At 41.6% G+C, this 20,975-nt stretch overlaps 3 protein-coding genes and 1 long non-coding RNA gene across 7 annotated transcripts; 2 read left to right on the forward strand and 2 right to left on the reverse strand.

Moving 5' to 3' along the window:
• Positions 1-202: 202 nt before the first annotated feature.
• On the forward strand, positions 203-1,872 carry pop7 (POP7 homolog, ribonuclease P/MRP subunit). The gene is made up of 2 exons (XM_027028438.2): positions 203-365; positions 789-1,872. The coding sequence occupies exon 2, from the start codon at positions 825-827 to the stop codon at positions 1,275-1,277; it is 453 nt and encodes a 150-aa protein (XP_026884239.2). The 5' UTR covers positions 203-365; positions 789-824; the 3' UTR covers positions 1,278-1,872.
• Positions 1,729-15,232, reverse strand: epoa (erythropoietin a). 3 transcript variants are annotated; one of them, XM_027028443.2, is made up of 5 exons: positions 15,138-15,232; positions 5,387-5,517; positions 5,183-5,269; positions 4,880-5,044; positions 1,729-4,166 (listed from the first exon to the last, which is right to left on the reverse strand). In XM_027028443.2, exons 1-5 carry the CDS (start codon positions 15,187-15,189, stop codon positions 4,014-4,016), a joined length of 588 nt encoding a protein of 195 aa, XP_026884244.1. In that variant the 5' UTR covers positions 15,190-15,232; the 3' UTR covers positions 1,729-4,013. The 3 variants fall into 3 exon arrangements, with proteins under 3 accessions (XP_026884244.1, XP_035375927.1, XP_026884245.1); XM_035520034.1 differs by lacking the exon at positions 15,138-15,232 and adding an exon at positions 10,082-10,152; XM_027028444.2 differs by lacking the exon at positions 15,138-15,232 and adding an exon at positions 9,669-9,865.
• Positions 15,233-16,596: 1,364 nt separating this feature from the next.
• LOC118240140 lies at positions 16,597-17,923 on the reverse strand. Of its 2 annotated transcripts, XR_004775305.1 has the most exons (3): positions 17,672-17,923; positions 17,433-17,604; positions 16,597-16,877 (listed from the first exon to the last, which is right to left on the reverse strand). It is a non-coding gene; the product is annotated as an uncharacterized LOC118240140 (long non-coding RNA). The 2 variants fall into 2 exon arrangements; XR_004775304.1 differs by lacking the exon at positions 17,672-17,923 and having other exon boundaries at positions 17,433-17,637.
• Positions 17,924-19,472: 1,549 nt separating this feature from the next.
• Positions 19,473-20,880, forward strand: ufsp1 (UFM1-specific peptidase 1 (non-functional)). The gene has a single exon (XM_027028450.2). It carries the CDS (start codon positions 20,097-20,099, stop codon positions 20,814-20,816), a length of 720 nt encoding a protein of 239 aa, XP_026884251.1. The 5' UTR covers positions 19,473-20,096; the 3' UTR covers positions 20,817-20,880.
• The last annotated feature ends 95 nt before the right edge of the window (positions 20,881-20,975 follow it).

Consider the following 20,975-nt stretch of genomic DNA (forward strand, 5'->3'; position numbering starts at 1 on the left):
AGCCGTGTGACACATTTCAGTCCAATTCATTATACAGACTTGATGGCTGTGTTCATATCATCTGATTCACGGTAGGGTATTTAAGTCCGCTGGAAGTAAAATTGCTGCAGTAAAGCACATAAACGAAACATCCCATGACATAATCTCAAAACCAGCCACAACTGCTTGATGCAGCAAAGACTGAACCAGAGACGTTCTGCAGCATAGTAGCTTTCAGCTAGGTTAGTTTAAACACGACCTGCAGAGTTAAAGTAAACCATACTGTCGACGAAGTAAACAAAACAAGAATAGATTCCGGTGCAATTGGTAATACTTCCGGTATTTTCTGTATCGGTACGAAGGGACGTATTCCACAAGTAAAACAGGTAGCTTGCTGTTTCTGATCTACTGTGTGTGGTTGTTTCATCAGCGAGTAACCAACTCCATACTTACTTCTGTGGCGCATAGATACAAGGCTTAAAGCTATTCGTACACGAGATTCGAGATAGCTAGCAAAGCTTGCCCTACAAGCTAGCTAGCTAACGTTAGCCATTGTGATTACAAAGCTATTTGCACTTGGTAGCAGTCAGCTTGTGTCAGAGGTCTTAATAAATAAAACCATGATTCTGATTGAAATGTATCTAACTAATACATACAATTAACTAAAACGTGCGTTGCTAAACAGACTAAATAGCATGCTCATGTGAAATATCATTTCATTTGATGTTTGTTATATTTCCTGCGTCGTGTTAATCATTCTTGGACGAATTCAATATTCGACATTAATTGCCATATGTTTCCAACCCCAGAACGATTCTCTGATCTTCCACTTATGAAGCTCTGAGATGGCAGAGCCAAGAAGTCAGGTCTCAGCTTCTGTACCCCAGAACCCTCTGGGCTTTTCTGCATCAGAGGCAACTGTAGAGATGGACCCGGTGGAATATACACTCCGTAAGCGGCTACCAAGAAAGCTGCCAAAGAGGCGTAATGATGTCTACATCAACATGAAGACTGATTTCAAGGCCCAGCTGGCCAGGTGTCAGAAATTGCTAGATGGCAGTGCAGGTCACAGGGAGATCTGCATTCATGGTCTGGGACTGGCTATTAACCGAGCAATTAACATTGCCTTGCAGCTCCAGGCTTTTAGCCAGGGGGCGTTGCAGCTGGCTGCTAACACCTCCACCGTGGAGCTGATAGATGATCTGGAGCCAGAGGATCCAGACGAAGCCGGGGAGCATCTGACACGTACAAGGAACAACTCAGCCATCCACATCAAAGTGTTCTACCCCAGTGTCTAGAGACAGCAATCACAGTGGTCTCATTCCAAAATAAAAAGAAGACCCTACTACCATCTTTCCACATGACAAATCTATGAATGGGGACTAGATGATGACTACCTTTATTTGTAACTGGGCTACTGAGTATGGATTTTAATAAATGGAAGTGGCTGGATTCTGTCATAATCGGAATGGCATAGACTAGGTTTGATTGGGAATGACCTTGAGTGAATGTGCCTGCGTGTCCCTTTGTCTCCTCCTGTCATGGAACTGGATGGATGAAAGTACAGATCATTAGTGCTCTGGGAAGATAAGCAGTCATCTTTATTTATGAAACCACCCCTGAAAGCCCTCTAGAGTATATAAAGTTTAGGTTTTCATAAAATACAAGTTAGGCCTAAAAAGATAATGTTTTAATGGTGTGCTGATTTAGAGTAAAAATATTGTTTTCTGTGCCAGTATGTGTTGTAATTCCCCAAGGATAAATCAGTGTTATCTAAGAAATACCCTTCCCCCCCCCCCTAATCCTGTTAAGCAACACGAACACCTTAATGTATTGAACCCTTTGTTGTGTTGTATATTTGTGAAAATAAACACCATTACATGCATTCTAAAATAGTCCTCTGCTTATGCTGGTCAGAATCTGTCCACTTGTATCAGTGTCCACTTGAGGGCAGTAGGCACCAACACTACAGGAACCTTTTCTCCTTATGTCTGCCCGTCCACAATCTCTTACTGGGGGAGGGGGAGAGAGGTCAGTTCCAGTCCCGAGGCCCCACTGCTCTGCTCTGTTTCAAATTTACTCTGTTTATTTACTTGAATTTACCCAGGTCAACAGCTCATGATCAAGCCGTTCATGGGCGGGACCAGGTGTTCCGGAGCAGGGACACTGTGCAGGGTGCCGGGCTTGGAGCTGAAGCCCTCTGCTCTTACTGAGTAACATTACTTCACACAAAGGAAGTTCTGGGCTTTCAGGTCTGACTTTGTATAACTTGTAAGGAAAACACTTACAAGCTATATGAAGTACGGCTGTGTGATTATATAACAGCATTGCATTAGAACACTAGACTTGCACAGTCAAACTCCAGTGTTTTCATGCATTCTTTGCACACTGATAGACGTTATAATGACGGATCATAAAAATATGCTTCATTCAAATTTTGGGGTCATATCAGCTACACTAATATGTTAACATAAATATATGGTGTGCAAGTAGTTTGATTTAGAACTGTTGCTTTATCTGCTGTAGTATTCATGGTCAAGCATCACAGAGGAAGTAAATTAGTGCAGAAAAGTACAGACAACTATCAGGAAAGTTTTGATCAGTTCTTGAACAGCGTTTTTCGTTTATGCAGACTTGAAGGTTGATAGATGCTCTTTCATGCTTGTAAGGTCTTCTATGTCTAATGCAGCCACAGAGGCTTAGAGGAATGCCAGTAATTCAGTGTGTGGTGAATAGTTCACTAAGATACTCAAATAAAGAGAAACAGGCAAACATCCTCTCTCCTTGTTTTCATTCATCTATTGTTTCTCTGAATAATATTTTGCAATTTAATGCCACATGGTACAGTGGTAAAAGAGACAAACAAGAATGAAAAAAGGAAAAACTCTTACAAACATCCTCTTTTACAGTTGCAGATTGAGTGACAAACCTTAAAAAAGAACACAGCAAAAACAACATACACAAAAACAGCCACAAAAACAAGAATGACCAATCTGAGCCCAACACAACAAGAGAAACATTAGGAAAATGTCAATTACCCCAAATTTTCCCAGGACAGTACACTGGTCTGTGAACAAAGAAGGAGTCAGGCAGGATGTTCATCACACAAAACCAATCAAAACCTTTTCCTGGCAGTAATGCTATCTGAGCAGAGCTACACACTGCTGTTTGAGCCTGACGCGAATGCCGATAATCAACGTGCAGTCTCATCAGTGGTCACGCACCCCCCCCCCCCATTTCCCCCAACAAAAAAAAAAAAAACGCAACTACTCGGCCTCTTCCTCTCACCAGAAGTGACCAGAAACCAGGCTCTCCGCTGACATCTCTCTCTTTCTCTCCCTCACACACACACACACACACACACACACACACACACACACACTCAGATATCTCCACAAGCATTCCCCCATTCCCCCAAAACACTCATACATTCATGCACATTTAATGAAAAAATAAAACCAGTGCATTATTGATAATGATAAATATGACTTCATTAGCACTTCAACTTTTGGAGGTGGTTAAGGCAAATACTAAGAAAGCAGGTGGCTTCCTTAAACTACTTTATAGTGAAACCTGATCATGATTCCAGCTATTAGAAATATACATCTATATAAATAATGAACAGTATAAAAGCAGTAAAAAAAACCCCACTGAGATTCCTAAAAAAAATCTTGAAAGAGAAGAGCATGAGTAGTGATTCCTAAGTTAAGCCTCCGATGCAGCTGTGATAGGACAGTGGCACTGTCAGTCAAACGACAAAAAGGGAGTGACTGGCTGCATCACACAGAGAAAGTGTGCAATATTGGTCAGGAAATGGTGAGAGAACTGCATCCTATGCAAAACTAGCATCCTCGAAGTTAAATATTTGCTCCACGCTTATCCAGTTTTTTCCTTTTTCCCAAAGTGCTGTATGTCTTGCCAATTTATGTCAAAGCCTTTAATCCTTCAGTCCTTTAGCAAGGCCCATGGTGCAATGTTCCACCTCCTGCCACGGACCACTCCGGTGAGCTGGGGCCGGAGCCTTTGCGCTTCAGTCAGCTGATGCCTTGCTGGCAGACAGGGGCATTGGCAAGCAGGAGGCGCACTTTGCCACGCAGGAAGTTGATGTGAACTTGGAAGAGCTCGGAGGCAGAAGACACTCTCCATGTCTCCTGTATATCTAAACCACCAGCTATTGGCACGTAATCCTAATAGTGAGTGACAATGAGGGAGGGAGAGAGAGAGAGAGAGAGAGAAAGAGAGAGAGAGAAAGAGAGAGAGAGAGAGAGAGAGAGAGAGAGAGAAATCAGTGCAATTAATGGTCAGAGTATGAATTAATCTTATCTTCACTTTCAGCATAAATGTGGTCATGTGCTTTTGGATTTAATTTCATGCCAACAAAATCAGTGCTTAAATCTGTGCAGATGTTATCTGCACTGTTATGGTAGAAGCTATTAGCAAATAAGAAAAACCTCATAGCTTTTGTGTTTGCTTTAGTGACTAAATGACTACTTAGCTGGACTGTTACCCAGCGTTCTCTGAATACACTGATACAATCCTGTCTTTCCAGAACTCTGTAAATGTGTGTCTTCCACAAACATGCATATCAGTATCTAAAAGCATGTGATATGCTTGGATCCAACTTTCTTTCCCTTGCTCACACACACTCACGTACTCATGCAAACAAACCTCTGAGCCTGTCTGCCTCTGTGGCAGCCAGAACCTGTGTTACAACTACTACAAAGTCATGGGCATTTTGCAAGTGTCATTACCAAAGAACAAAAATGGAGCTTCCATTGCGCTCCAGTAGCTGTTGATACTGGGAACCATAGTGGGAGCTCTTCCACAGAAGTGCATTGTGCCGCCTTACATCGAGGCCCCTCGGCTTTATAGGCTCGTCGCTTGTGATGTGGCGACTCACCTGTATGCTGAGACTGCGCAGCACTTGTCCAATGCTGGCAATGTTTTGGACGCTGATATCGATGTGGGATGCCAGTGCAGAGTTGCTCACAGATGCACGCAAGGAGCTGATGGCCTTGCTCAACAGCCACAGGCCTGTCTGGACTTCCAGAGCTTGCTCCTCCATCTAGGAGAACGCACTCACTCTTACTTTCCGTCATACATATGCCAAGCGTGAGACGGAAAGTACGTCATGGTTAAGAGGCTAACAAGAAACAGGGCTTTTTTTGTCGACAAGCCAGGGAAGAAATGGAAAACTACTCACATTTTTCTTTTCCCACACACCAAAATCTACTCTGGTCAAAGGAACCAGGAGGGAGACAGCAATGGCACATTCCTCTTTGCAAACCCTCTAAGATAACAAGACAAAACGAGCAGAGACAAGGCAGGAATGTTAGCAAATGCAGCCCACACGTCACCTAAAGTCCTGCTCTTGACTTAACAGTTTGAGTGTGTATGAGGGATTTACCACAGCAGCCTCTGCATCGCGTGCCTCTTTGATGAAGTGGTCGAGGACGCGCAGGTCACAGATTGGACGCAGCGGGGAGGGCAGGCCCGGCCTGGACCACTCCAGCACGATCAGCAGCAAGGCAAAGAGTCCTGAGGGCACACATACACATCAACATGGGGTCAGACTCACTCACTCTGCTACTTCATTGCAGTAGCATGAAAACCGAAGGCTGGAAAGTGACCTAGGTTGGGGAGAACATACAAAAGGGTTCAAGGTTCAAAACGAACCGTGAGCATTTTTAATTAAACTTGACTCAAATTAACCACAAGGGGGTGTGATACTGCAGCACATAAAAGGGCTCTATGGCAAATGATCCACATTCCATAAGCTCTGAAACAGCTACACTCTATAGAAAAGGACTTGTATTTAGTGCATAACATCACACTCAATCCATAAAAGCTGTCATTCTCTGCAGCATTCTGTAGGATTTGTATCTTCCAAATAGCTTATCCTAACTTTTAGTAATTTAAAGTAATTACTTTAAAGGAGCCTAAATGAGGGCAATAGGGAGTTCCACAAGGTTCTGTTTTAAATCCAGCTTTGTTATCCCTTTATGTGATCCACACTGTCATTTGCAAATATAATGTCCACTTTTAATTTTCGTGCTAAAGATGTACAATCATACTTATGCACTTGGTCACATTCAACAACACAGTTACACAAATAAAAAACTGTGCCAAAGACAAAGGTCTGCTCAAAAATAACGTCTCTGAATTTATCCAATATCTGTAACTAAAAACTTCAGTTCAGGCACTGATGTAATACTTTATCATTTGACTCTCATATAAGTCTCATATTTAGCCATATTGTCATATTGATATTGACATTTGACTATCATGTAATCCTAAAACTGCATATTATCATTAAAGAAACATATCCAAAGTAAGACATGTTAAACCTACATGGCCTAAATAAACTAGTACAGAAGTAGTGCAGAAGCCTACGTTAGAGCATATTACTAAGTCATATTCAATTTACTTTGGATTTCTTTTGAATTTTGCAATGACTACAAAGTCTTGCTCACGATGTTTAAAGCCCTTAATGCTTTTAAAAACCAGAGGTCTTACTAGGTCTTATTCAATTTACATCGGCTTCCTGTTAGGTTCTGCATGGACTTAATGGCTTAACCCTGGTGTTTCTTGCTGATCTGTAGAAGCTTGATAGGTGATATCAACCATAACCACTGGAATAGCGTTCCAGACAACAGCGCAAGCTCTATAGGTGCTCCTTGCATGCAAGTACCTTTAAGAATTAAAACCTTCCTTGTGATGGCTTGTGTAGTCCACGTAGTTTATATACATGCCTAAAATCCTTAATGTCCTTTTACGCATTTTGCTCACTAGTCACGTGGAAGCATGTGAGTGCAGAGCTGAGAGATCCTGCACTGTGCTGTTTTCCTTAGCAACAAACTTCCTAGCATTTGACTTGAGGCACTTTTCCTTACATAGGCAGTTGCAATTATTTAGCTTTGTAAATTCACTATCAGCTGTACTCAAATATCAATCAGGTCATTTAAAGTTAAATGGTTGCACAGATTTTAATTATTATATTATATTATATTAATATTCACTAAAAAGTTTTATATGATTGAAATGAACACACTAATTTAAATGAATTAATGGAGTGTCCTTCCACATCAGAAAATGTGAGGATGCAAATTTTACAGGATTTCAAGCAGCGCAGTCTTACCATGACTGGTGTGAAAGAGGGGACTAAGGAAGATGACTCTGTGTGTGTGTGTGTGTGTGTGTGTGTGTGTGTGGTCTGATACACCTGTGTGATACTCCCATGTGTCACTGCCACACAGAGACTGATAATAAGTGATCCTCTTTGCTTGGTAATGGGAATAGTTACCCCATGTCATAGCATCATTTGCACCTATTCAGCAGCAACTGCCTGCTAACAACAATATTTACAGGACAGGGGATGTCTTCTCTGGATGCCATACACTTCCTCCTTTTCCAGTGGTGTAGGTAAGGGTGCTCCATCACGCACAAAACCAAAACCTTTTTTTTTCTTTTCATCGGCACAAAAATAACAGCTTCATGGTTTCGATGCGACAGAATGGTAGCATGAAAAAGGAAAAGAAATTGTGCAATTCGCGGTGATGTCAAAACCGAGGGAATCCTCAAAAGATGAACATGACCTTCAAAACTGCACCATCACGTTGTGACAGAGCAAAGAAGTGGTGACTTATCATAAAAGCCAATGAAGTTCAGTTGAACTCTAAATAAATCCATAAGTAGGTTAAGTTACATTGTTGGAATGCTGGTGGCAACGTTTTCAATGTTGGGAAATGCACGTCCGCCTCGCAACTAGGCATCACATGGGCACGTTTCCAGGAACTGTGCTTATGTTTAGACCAGCATGTTTAAACAAATTACACAGTCACCTAACTGAATTAATTGTAGGCAGTTCCCAGGAAGAGTGGCTTCTTGCACTCAAATAAATGTTTAACTGAGATAGATGACCTCTTACCCTCATCCTCTCTTATAATATGAAGAACTTGCTGCCAATAAGGAAACCTAATGGTTTCCCACTGCCATTTTGAAGGCCCATCAACACTACATGATGACCTCTCAAGAAGTAGAAATCTGAAGTCTGTCAAAGTGTCTCAGATAAACCAGAAATACTACATTGAGGTTGAAGCTGTTCATAAATCATGACAATGCACATGAAAGATGACGAGGCACTTGCTGAATATGACACAAGGATCAAGCACATGGGTAGTACTATAGTAGGACTTAAAAGGCTGTTTAAAAATAAAGAACTGACCTTTAAATGTGACCTTAGGGAGAAGGAGAATGTGCTTATCCTCTCTACCCCTACACACTCTCTCTCTCTCACACAGACACACACAAACACACATTGGCTCTTTGCCCGTGAATGAGAGACAGAAAGAGAGAGAGTGCTGAGTGTCTGCAAGATTAGGGGCTCAAAGTCAGGACCATAGCCAATGTTAAAAGTAAGAGGGAACGTGCCAACATTATACCCAATGCCAACATCGTGTCTATTTTCTGCTTTGGGTGTGTGAAGTCTGGCACATTGACAAGTGTTACCCTTGATAATGTAAAGGTCTTTCACTTAGCAATAGGCAAATGTTTGTACAAATATGTACTAGCTAAAACACCATTTATCATCCTAAAATGTAAAATGGATTCATTTCTTAGGGAGGTAGGATTCTTTTGTTTTTGCACTGTAACCTCAGAACACAATGTACATTTTAGCAGGGAACTCCTGAAGTGTGCACATCACAGTTTCAGTACTTTAGAAAGCCCATACAGTCATCCACACTACACAGTTTCTGCTGAATCACTGACTATCCCAAATTTACTGGAGCACTGTCATTTTCTAATGACTCAGCAATTGATGCGAAGTGAGTCAGCTACTTCTAAAGTCCCTTTAGTTAAGTGACAGACACTGCCAAGTCATGGTTAAGAAATTCAATGTGAATGATGTCTGGTATGCTGAGAACCTTTAATATTATACTCTTCAGCATTTTCTTACATATCTTAATACAGGTGTGATATGTCTTAAAACCATTTAATACTAGTCAAAGAATAAAGAGCACTTATCATTATGAAATCATCATTAACATTAGTTCAACATTTTAACCCTTATCTTGAGGACAGTTATTTCAAGGTGACTGCCCGCTACTTCATTCAGCTACCACCTGATAAACCGCAAGGCAAGAGGAACGTCACGGTGTCACGTGATGGCTAAAACTCTTTACAGTAATCGATCAAGTCAGAATAAGTTCGGACAGAACATTACCGTTGGCATTGTTTTACGAGCCCCACGTAGACTGTCGTGTCTCATCTTAATACCACATTTGGCGAGTGCCACTAATTGCAAACAACGTTTTGTTTATTTTGTGAGCAAATAAAGGCAACTGATTAAGCAATTTTCATAAAGCAAAAAGAATGCGCGACTTATAATTCATAGTTATGACAGCTGTTTGGCTGTTCCAGGTCATAAATGACCCTCTGAAACGCATTTTAAGAGTTTCAGTAGTTTAGTAAGACTTTAGGAGGTTTAGTAACATGAGCTGTAATAAGATAAAGGCAATGTGATATAAAAGCCTCTGTGAGAATCAAAAATAGGCTCCAATATAACAAGCAGTCAATCACGTAGACAATAGGTCGTGGTATGAACTAGGCTACGTTTCTAACAGGATCTAATGTTCCGGAATGGCTATGTGACATTGTACGACATCAACGAAAAGTAACAAAAATCTTACCTGCACAGTGAAACATTCGAACAGCACTGCGACATTGTTTAGACACATGATGGAAAAATTAAATAATATCTTTAGAAGACAAACTAACTGCTTGGGCAAAACACATCTATTCCCCGGAACCCACGTTGCGCTGCCTACAGTCACCCTCGCAGGCGCACATGCACTGAAGTGTCCACACTGATGATCCGAGCCACGAGCTGTCTCACGCTACCTCACCCTATTGGCAAGCTTGTATGGACGAACGGATTGACCTTCACACCAAGAAACCGATTCCGCGATTACATAGATGAGGCTGCAAACTTCCATTCATCTGTGGCAAAGACGACGTAGAGGAATACATACACACCGGGTTTTTTTTTTTAAGAATCGGGTAAAAAAAAAAAGCAACGAGGCTGCCACTGTTGGCTACTCACTGGGAATCTCCATCTCAGCATCCGTATAGGTTCTCACAGGTCCTCGCCGCTTCGCCCATGGCCCCGTCTGTTGCCCCTTAATTGCAGCTGAAGCGCTTTATGGAATTGTCATTGGTAGCTCACTTGATTTTTTTTTTAAATCTTTGACTGTGCAAATAAAATTGCACTGCCTTAGAACGGTTATCTGAACTATTTCCTGTTTTGAAAAAATGTTTTTCTTTCATTGTTGTCACATAATCTGCTTTCACCCAGCAGACCGAAGACGTAGGCTAAATAATCCTTAAAGGGTTTCCTCTCATAACAACTTGTCTGGATGATCCCCTGAATGTATTTTCCTGCTCGCAGGTTTTCAGGTGACGGGTGACTGTTCAAACAAGTAATGGCAGCAATTACATTTCTCTTTAACACCTGATCATGTTCGTGCTTAACCCCCGTATCATCTTTCCGTGCCGTCACCTCACGGTTCGAAACAGACCAAAGGCTCCCGCCACTTTTCGGACGCAAGTTGCGCTGATCGGAAACGCCTTGACTCAGCGAGGCTCTTACGTCTGCAGCGTAGGGCAACGCAGCCCGTCGACGGGGGAGTGCAGAGAGACGGGGCAGCGCTCAGCTTCGGGGGGCATTCTCACGTTTAACCCTGCTGCGGCGCTGTCGGTCGACTCGTCAGTTGTAAATTCCAACGCACAGTACATCTGAGTTATTTTAAAGCACAGCGCACTGTAGTTGTGAGACGCAAACGAATTTTCGGATGACGAAAGTCCTATTATTCATGTGCATGTTTAATACGTGCATTACATGAAACGTTGGCAGAGGGATATCGAAGACAGCGTTGGAATAAATCACTTGTGAACATTTCTCATATAGAACATAAAGTCTGAAGCGAAGAGTTTTTAAATGGAAATCAACGTGACCGTTGTAAGAACTGTAATATACAAAATCAGCATATAATTTGGTAACCAGCGTAAACGATGAACCCAGAAACAGCATTACACACTGTAATACTTAGTTTATCAGAAACGTTTTTAAAGTTTTCGCTGGCACCACGGGGAGATTTATAGGCTACATAGATGGTGTGACTCCTCCTTTTTGCAGGCGGTCAGGAGGATCCAGGAAGGTCAGACAAAGGACAAGACACAATGTGGAAAGGTCAGGGGTCGGGAGCATTCTTGAGATTGTTTCCTCCTTTACAGATTTCCATTTGAAGCATAACATGTACATGTCACACGTTGTGAAAAATTAATATAAAGTCTAATAAAAGCAGAATGGAGAAGCATCTGAATACATAACAGGAAACTTCTACGAATGTGTCATCCAAATAACACATGAATACGTAACAGGTTTGACAGCCACCCGTGTGTCGCGCCTCAACAAATCCTGCGCCTCGTTGCATGTTCATTTAACTCTGCAGCATCACTTCCATGTGTTCTGCATGGAATGAAATGTTCTTAACCCCCCAGTAAACTCCCTCTGTGCGTAAATCTCCATATAACGTCCTGGAAACTCCCACAAGAAGAAGAGAATGGGAATTGTCTGTTGCAAATAGCCACGAACGTCCTGACTCGTCACACTTAAATTGAAGGGTTTGCTCCCTCCGATATCAGGTGTCAGCCCCTCTCTCTCTCTAACACTAGGATATCTTGCCAGTACAGAGGCTCATGTTCTAACAAATAAAGGGGTCACTTAACTCTTATTAGCTGGCCATTGTTGTGGTTTGAGTTGCTGAGGCACTAATTCAGTAAGTTTGTTGCATTCAAACACAGAAATGGTAAATTAGATCAATGAAAGGGATTTTGTTTCATTTTAGCATGATAATATTACTAAAATCAGTCCCAAAATCATACAAGTATTAAGGCAGCTGGAATTGAATCAAATATTCAGTTAGCTGCAATGATTTTCTGCCTACAATAGCATCGGTCAACTCACCCGTTTTGATGTCTGATGTTTATATTGCTTTGTTTTTTACTTTATTTTGGAGAAAAGCCTTTGTGTGCAGTCACTCTCTACCGTAGCATGGCTCCATGCCTTGCAGAGGCGTGTTGTCCTTTTGACCAAACTCCAGTTTGCTTACGCCTGAGCCAAGCCGAGAGCAGCAAGGGCCACAAGGTACGTGCTGTGAAACATGTGTTGTGGTCACGGAGGGGGTAGGGGACGGAGGACAGGACAGGGGACGTGGGCGGGGGCGTCTCGGCACGGTGACTCCTAAGCTCCAGCGCCGTCTCTGAAACTGCTACGATGCGGGAGACCCAAGGACACCCCCCCACCCGTCTCCGACAACAAACAAAGGCAGCCAGGAGTCAGTGATGCGGAGTCAAAGAGTGCGCAAAAGAGAAAGAGAAGGTACTTTCACCTAGTAAACAGTCTAGGGCTATTCATCCCCCCTTAATTCTTGAATGGGAAGACAGCCAGATAGGGCTCCTCATTACATTTCCACTGGCGCGACACAAGACAGGAAACCCATCTGAAAGAATGGGGGCCAGGGAGGCAGGAGCCACCACGGAGGCCTGACGGAAGTTATTGTTCTTGAGTTAGACACGTCCAGAGCAAGTAATCACTGCACGGAACTGAACTGGAACAGTTTTGTGTTGCAAGCCAGTCTGTTTACCTGTATCCCCACTGGGTCTATCCAAATACTGTTGCACTATTATCAGATACACATTCTACTAAAGACCACCTCATCGATGACATTGTCATTCTAGGCATTTTTGTCTATTTTTGTGCTATATATGTTAAATTAAAAGTTATGTTCAGCACATTGAGAAATAGCATATCTGTTCATTCCCAGGTACATGACCTACATTACGCTTAAATGGACATCAAACCACCCCCTGCCATACCTGTGGTAAAATGCCCTTGTCACAATGCAGTGAATAAGAAATGACCTTCTGTTCTAGTCTCCTACTATGGGTATTCCTGCATAACCACATGTAAACACAGAAAAAAAAAAGATTGAAAAACATGTTACTTTGGAGAATGACGACCAAAGACCAAAGTTACGAGGAATCTGCTTCTTCACCTTCTTATTGCAAGAGTCATAATCATGGTCTTCTGATATGTAGGCATGGAAATTAGACGTTTATAACCAGTGAATATGAATCTGCTTGATATGTACATTTGGAGAGAGAGACCTTTATCGCACACTCCCTGTTTGAGTCTCCCACACAGTCACGAGCTTATAGCTATTTCTGCCTTTCTGTCACTTATCTTTTTTCCAATGTCTGCCCTTTTCTCACTGTGGGAGATTGTGGCGATGCGTTCCTAGTGTCACGATGATGGGTTATGAGGTGAAGCTCATTCTCCACAGAGAGATAACGGCCAAATGAGTGGACCGCTTAGCCCCCACCAAATATTTGGCAGACCTCCCACATAAATAGCCTTACTGTTCCCGTTATCACTTTCCCAATCTCTAGGTGCACTGATTCCTTTCAGCAGATGTGGAGATAAGACTCAAAATAGCCTTATTTGGTGACATAAACAAAGCTTTAAATGCTAGACTGTCAGGCTTCTTTTCTGTTTGGAACGAGATATTTCTAGCTTTGCCCTCTGCTCTCTGCAGCAACAGGGAAATAAATGGAGACTGCATTATCTGTGGCTCTAACACAAAAGGAAGTCCACATTTGTATTAGAGGTTAACATCACTATTGTGGCACTGTGGAATCATAATTCTTGAATCCACAATAACAGATTTAGCACTGAATCAGACTACAGATTCTAGAGAAGTACAGAATATCATACACACGTACCTGGTACATATTTAGTATTAAACTGAACTCTGTATACTTAAACTGTACTACATATATATGTAATAAACCAAACTCTACTATAAATAGTAAGAAGAAGAATAAGGGACAAGAATGATATGACATACACAAGCATGGCAGAAGAGCACAGCAGAAGAATTAGTACTGATCAGAATCATGATACTGACTGTCATTCAGTACTCAGAATAAGTGATGCTTTGTTGTCTGCTGGTTTTACAGTGTAGGTTCTGCTCTCAGCACAAGGAAAGCACGTGCATCAATAACTTTCTTGTATAACTCATGCACTTCTGAAACCACTTCCGATGCCTTAAAACAAGCAATCCAGTAATTATGCACTGAATGCAAAATGATATTTAATCCAGAAAAAGCAACATTCAAATGATTATATTGAAAAGTCACTTTCATAAGTGTTTGAACCTCACTGAATGAAGGCATTGACCTGTATCTACATGGCAACTTAATAGTCTGCATCAAAAACAAAATGCAAACTTCTAAATGATTCTATGATTTCAAGCACTTCATGCACCGGTATTTTCCATGGAATCCCCCCATGCATGTGCACATGGTCCACTGCACAGCGTTAGGGGAACTCTGCTAGTCTTCCCAGCAAAACTGCAGCCAACTGCTTTATCAGAGAACCAAGTCACATTCAGCAAGTGGTGCGGTGCAGACATAAGAGCCAGACGTTTGACTGACATACGAGAGTTGGAAAGGCTTTATGTCACACACAAGGCGTTAGAAATTATTTTTAGCTTCTCACATTGTCTGCAGGCTCCTGGTCACTTAAATTTCCTTCCTGATATTACAACATTAGTTATTCATATCAGCAGTTTTCTGCCAGATCAGCAACTATTTCACTAAAACTAAGTAGCGGGTACAAATGAATAATGTCAGTACCATTACCACTATAAATTCAAAGCCACCAAGTCTGAGATGGATCAATCTAGAAGAATTAAAGGACCACTGACTAATCATATTCCCCTTGCAAAACAAAATGTAAGCAAACAACTGTAAACAAACAAAGACCCATAGTGACCATAAAAATGATATATACATAAAGCATTAGAATTTTCGGTACCAGGTATCTTTGAGGCTACTCAGAAAGTATTAGCTAGGTGTTCCACCTTTACAGTATATATGAGCTGTTGTATAAGACAAGTATGTCCAACGTTAAATCGAACCCTATACATAAGGTTCCATTTTTGCACTTGAACTTGATAAGGGGGGGGTCTAAAACACACAGTTAGCTTATGTGCAAAGCACAGCAGCACAGGCTAATTAAGCTTTTGAGTACTCACCAGCAGATCTCTTCCCAATCTTGGAGCTCTCCTCATGCCCAGGGAGACTCATAACTACTCTCCTATGGATAAGTCAAAGCCTCTCTGTGCTGAACTCAACTCCATTGTGCCAGCAATGCTTTGTTATATCAGGAGTTTCACTCAAAGTTGTGCTTTCTACTGCCCTCCCTCCCCACACAAGTGTCTCGAGTCTTCTAAAAAAAAAAAAGGGTCTCAATTTATTCTTGGGAGACCCATGAACATTTTAAACATTGTTGCATATGTGATTTAAGCCATTTAAGTGAAAAGACTAAACTTTGGACCAGAACCAAAAGTTGATGTCATGCTGAATGTTTATTGTGGTCTATTGTGGCTCTGTTCTATTCTTCTCTGTTTTTCTGCCTTGTAGCTGTTATCTACCCATCATTCCAGAAACCTTGTAAAAAGAAATACGATTTTTCCATACCTGATGTTACTTTTTTCAAATGGTTTTCACTGCATATTCAGGACATTTATACAACAAATTTAGTGGCTTAATTTTATTCACTGTCTATCCAATAATTATCTATCTATATAGATAGATGAAAAGTCTAAATAGTGTAAACATATTTTCAGTATATATATATATATATATATATATATATATATATATATACATATATATATAATGTGTGTGTGTGTGTGTGTGTGCTATCTGCACACGCAGCTTAAGCACAGTGCATACTCATAAGCACAACACTGTACTTTCATAACATGTGGCTTTGGATGCTGCATGTGTCAAACACTACACTGTGCCGTGAAAACACTGGGACAGCGGCATGAAACATCAGCGCAACGTGTGCAAGCACTGATGGTTAAAGTTGAAAAGTTGAAATAGTATAAACATATTTTCAGTAATTTTTTAAAAAGACAGAGGTGAGTGAATGAGGAACGTGTTGTAAGGATGAATGGGAAGTGTTGGGAAGATTTGAGGATGTGGGGATGCATATATGATCTAGGAGTGGAGCTGGTATAAATCAGCTTTGATTATTAGGGGTAAAGAGGGTGTAGAAGAACTCTAGCAGATACTAGTCAAACACACATAGATGCCAAAGCACTGGAAGTGTCTATTACATGGTTACTGACAATGTGAAGAGCATAGAAACATCTCAAAGTATTTCTTAAAAAAGGCAGAGATGACAACACCTCACCATACCACTGTACAAAGATTCAAAATGCTCCGATTTGAGTTTAGTTAAGACTGAGAGGCAACGTGTTGTAAGCTTAACTTTCTAAAATGACTAATATTAGAAACTCTTTAAAAAAAAGAATGAGGATGTTGGATTGAGCCACAGGCTAAATGCATATGCAACCAAGTTTTGCAGCTAAAGAAAAATGCCCAAAAACACGCAAAAAGTGCAGCAAGGTAAAAATAAATAAAAATAAAATAAAAATATATATAAAAGCTCCATAATAGCAAAACAATAAAAAGGAAGCATTCTTTAACTTTGTCTCATATCAGTTTCTTTAATCCAAATATTTTCAGTACACAGCAAATACAAATCCCCACAGTATTTATATAAATGTCATCTTCATAAAGCAACACAGGGCAGATGTCTTTACCCCTGTTTGTTTACATTCACACGGGATGTTTTTGCTTTCTTTGAAAAGGAGATCCTATCTGTCCAGGAATATTTTGAACTGTGTTCCTGTATTGGTCTCCTTGGTAGCTGAGAAAGGCAACAGATTCTGCAGGACTGGTCTGAGACTGGGAGGAAGCACCTACAGGAAACACATAACCTCCAGTTATACCTGCCCCAAGAAACCCTGACAAATTAAGAAAAATCAGTAATCCACTTCAGGAATTATGAAATGTAATGAGAGTTAAAATGTAAGGGCAACAGTGAGCCTTTAATACAAATGCACATACTTTCAAACTGTTGATTTAAAAAGGACAGAATACAACAGACCATAGTTGTACACATTTTTGTATATATTTATTTGTATATAAAAGTTAAACAAATAACTACATGGATTAAGATGGCTTGAATGATTTAAAGAAAATATTTTGCATAAGGAAACAATTGTGTTTCAACAGTCCTCTGAATTCAGGGAACACCATTCAACGATCACTTGGTTTGGATTTCCTTTAGACTTTGGTTCTGGATCACCAAATATATCCAAATTAGTCTATGTTTATTATATTTGGGCCCACTTTTTCTTACCAACAACCAGACATTAAAATATATCATCCATTAGATTAACAGAATCAATAGCCTCCTGTTACTCTGCACAGTTATGTTCAAAGTGAGATGTGACTGCATGGTGTGCCCCTACCTCAGAAGAAGGGAGAGGGATCCCAGGTGTAGAGTTGTTCAGGTGAGACAGAGGTCCCCTATGATAAGCTGCCCAGGCCAGTGTAACTGTGCGGGCACAATCCTGACTGCGCTTCTTGAGGAGATTAGGTGAGGATTTCATTTTTTGGTACATTTTCCCATACATATGAAAACTGAAGCAATAAACAAAATTCATGAGATTTAAACATTTCACCCCCCCCCCCCCCCCCATGCCCAAACCTCTTTCCACATATTTGCTGTCCATCTTTCGTGCCATGTTCCTGGCACAATCTGCCCATTCACAGCACAGACGCACACTGCTACTCCCCTCTGTAGCCTGCCAGCTGCACAAGTCTCACACACACACACACACACACACACACACACACACACACACACACACACTAGAATGAGTGAACTCAAATCTGGGTCAGCTTTGATGCATTATAAAAAATGCCTAACTACATGGGCATTCATTAAGGTCTCCTCAAACACCTGATATGGGAAAGTTTTAATAACACACAAGAGACATGTTTTTATCTTTTTTGTCCCATAACAAGAAGACTGACCTAAATGAAGGCCCATGAAAATAGCAAGCTTTGTTCTGGACGTCAGGTGGACTGTGTTGAAGAGTAGCTCTTAAATGGCAGCTGATGAAAATCTAATATATAAGAAGTTATCAAGAATGAAAAATTGCAAAATATAATGCATCTTACACAAATAAATAAATAGGTAAACAAACAGCTATTTATAAAGATCGTTAGGTACTGTGCAAACCAAACACTCTCTCAAGGTGGCCTAAGTCAAAGAGGCAAGAAATTTAATTCCACTGTAATAACTGCAAATGCAACCCGTTTTCCCTGATCTTGAGGAAACTGAAATGCTTGAATGCTGAACAAAAGGACATTCTCCCCTGGCCTTCTGTGAAATTTAGATGAAGAGTTTGGCAAGAGGCTGTCAACCAGACACCTAGTATATGAGCAAATAAAGCAATTTGTCAGAAAGAAGGTAGTCACTAGTGAAATGAGTCAGAGAAAAGTACCAATTATAAAGGCTGTACCCAATATATAGAATGAATACATTCAAAAGGCCACTCACCCATGATCAGCTATAAACTCATAGCTGGGTTTTGAGAGAGGGTCGGAACGCACAGTGGCCACACAGAGATCTACGTAGATCCGTAAACGAGGGTGCAAGGGAGCGTGGACTGCTGCTTCCAGGAGCAATGGCTCCCCCTGCTGGTAAACATTGGACTTACGCGGGGAGCCACATCTGTAGTAAAGTACAATAGAATTAACTGTTAAACTGTTAAATTATGAGGCAGTTAATAATTTGCTAATAATTGTACTAACAAAGAAATGTTGACAAGACATGATAAAATAAAAATAAATATATAATAAAACCAATTGTTAGATCACCTTCAATGACATTTAAAGAGAAGTGCAGTAATCCCACTACTCCAATGGTAAAGGTCATGGGTAGCCAAGTAGGGCTGAGTGGTTCTGCACTCACTCTAAACCGTTTGTGAAACGTACAAAACACAGCAGCAATGAGACTCACAGAATGGAGGACAGAACCCTTGTCCCAGTACACTCAGATTTGAACACACTCACCTTTTATAATGGCACGCAATAGTAACCACAACACGAGTACGTCGAAGTATCAGCACGCCGTCCAAAGTTAGAAAAGAGCCGAGAGAAGACACCAGTTTATTGGAATAGATGAGCCAGTCACCTTCCACTTGGACATTAAAGAGAAACATATTTTAATAAAAATGTGTCGATTAATTTAGCTTATAGCTGCCTAAGTAGTGAGCTGTATTTTTCATTCAGCCTAAATTGCTCTTTTCAAACAAGTAATTACTTTACAACGTTACTCGGATGTGTTATTAATGTCTTAACCGAGACTCACTACCACAGTCTTGTAATCCTGCAGAAATGGTCATCTCAGATACGGTAAGAAAATCTGCCGGAGTGTTGCAGCTTCCAGGAGCGCCGGCATCCTCGCCTAGTCGGAGAAATCGTGATGAGAAAGGAACGGCGCGTCCAAAGTACTATTTTTTCACCAAGATTCTCCAGCTTTTTTCTCCACATTTTACAATCAAGCTCCCATTCTCAGAAACGTCGTCGTATTTAGAATGGCCGGAGGATAATCTGGTAGACTCAAGTGAGCGGTAGACTTCACGTTGCTTTGCAAACTGTTTCTCGAACGTCTTCTCTGACTGTCCAGAAAATTAATTGGTACTCAGACTGTTGAATAAAGGTCGGATAATTGAAATCATGGCGGCAAATAAATTGTCATTTTAATTTATTAATGATAGGTTACGTGTTTGGACTGAGAATCGAAACGCGCTACAAACTCCTGAGTATAGCCACTAGCACACCTCTAATCAACCTACACCTGCTAACGCATCGATGGTGGAACTGTTTAATATGTGTCACCGCATACGCGGGAAGGATTTTGTAGTCGGACAAGATAACTAGACTTCCCTAGCTAGTTTTTGGATGTGCGGGGTTCATTTGTCATAATTTGTGGACACATCTTATTCTGAACATTATGTAAGGGAGCGTTTCCCCCCAGTATACACATATGTACCAAAAATAGAAAATTGTATAAATTTAAGTCGAATTTAAGACATTTATAGCGACGTGGCCTGTGCACTGCTATGGACAGGAAAATCGGGACCGAAAGTGAAGAGAGCGATCGGAGAGGGCGAGTACACGGACGAGATGTGTCCACCATCACAAACACAACTTTGCCACATGCTTTATTGAAGAATCCTCACGAGGGACTGCGTCCGCCCTTGGCCGACTATGCCAGCTGTTCTCTGGTGTCCGGGGACTGTCTCTACTACCACTACGGCTGTGACGGTGAAGATGACCGAGGCTGGGGCTGCGGGTACCGCACCGTTCAGACCATGTGCTCTTGGCTGCGTTCCGGACCTCCCCCGAGCCTCCGTGCCGTCCAGCAGCTCCTGGTCACAATAGGAGACAAGCCCGCGTCGTTCCCGGGGTCCCGAGGGTGGATAGGAACGTGCGAGGCCGCCATGGTCCTGGACCAGCTTTATGACGTTGCGTGTCGCATTGTGCACGTGCGGAGTGGTGGGGCGGAGCTCGAGGGAGCAGCGAGGGAGCTTCACCAGCATTTCCTCACCCACGCGAGCCCTGTCATGATGGGTGGAGACAGGGACAACTCCTCCAAGTGCGTCCTTGGTGTGTGCACTGGGGAACAGGGCAGCTACCTACTGATAATGGACCCCCACTACTACGGTCCTGCCCCGGATAAGGAATCTCTGCAGAGACAAGGCTGGGTGTCGTGGAAACGAGTGCAGTCTCTAGATCAGTGCTCCTTCTATAACCTCTGTCTTCCACAGACAAAAAAGTGATTGTTGCGCTAATGTTCTCCTTCTGTTGATCTCTAACTGGCTATGGCATAAATGCCCAAAGTTCTACATGTGTTGTCTGAGTCTGTCTGCGTGAATTCGGGAATCATTCCTACTAGTCGGAGCTAAAGACAGCAGTGTTGCTTTTAAGTACGTCTGTTC

Source organism: Electrophorus electricus, chromosome 19 (genome assembly GCF_013358815.1).
Source record: "Electrophorus electricus isolate fEleEle1 chromosome 19, fEleEle1.pri, whole genome shotgun sequence".
In the NCBI taxonomy this organism is placed as follows: domain Eukaryota; kingdom Metazoa; phylum Chordata; class Actinopteri; order Gymnotiformes; family Gymnotidae; genus Electrophorus; species Electrophorus electricus.

Excerpts from the sequence above, each read along its gene's own strand:
- pop7 (XM_027028438.2), top strand. The coding sequence starts at position 825 with ATGGCAGAGCCAAGAAGTCAGGTCTCAGCTTCTGTACCCCAGAACCCT.
- epoa (XM_027028443.2), bottom strand. The coding sequence starts at position 15,189 with ATGAGTCTCCCTGGGCATGAGGAGAGCTCCAAGATTGGGAAGAGATCT. Across the intron at positions 5,518-15,137 it reads GATTGGGAAGAGATCTGCTG|GACTCTTTGCCTTGCTGCTG; the intron begins GTGAGTACTCAA and ends GTGTGCCCTCAG. Across the intron at positions 4,167-4,879 it reads TGCGCAGTCTCAGCATACAG|GATTACGTGCCAATAGCTGG; the intron begins GTGAGTCGCCAC and ends ACTCACTATTAG.
- ufsp1 (XM_027028450.2), top strand. The coding sequence starts at position 20,097 with ATGGACAGGAAAATCGGGACCGAAAGTGAAGAGAGCGATCGGAGAGGG.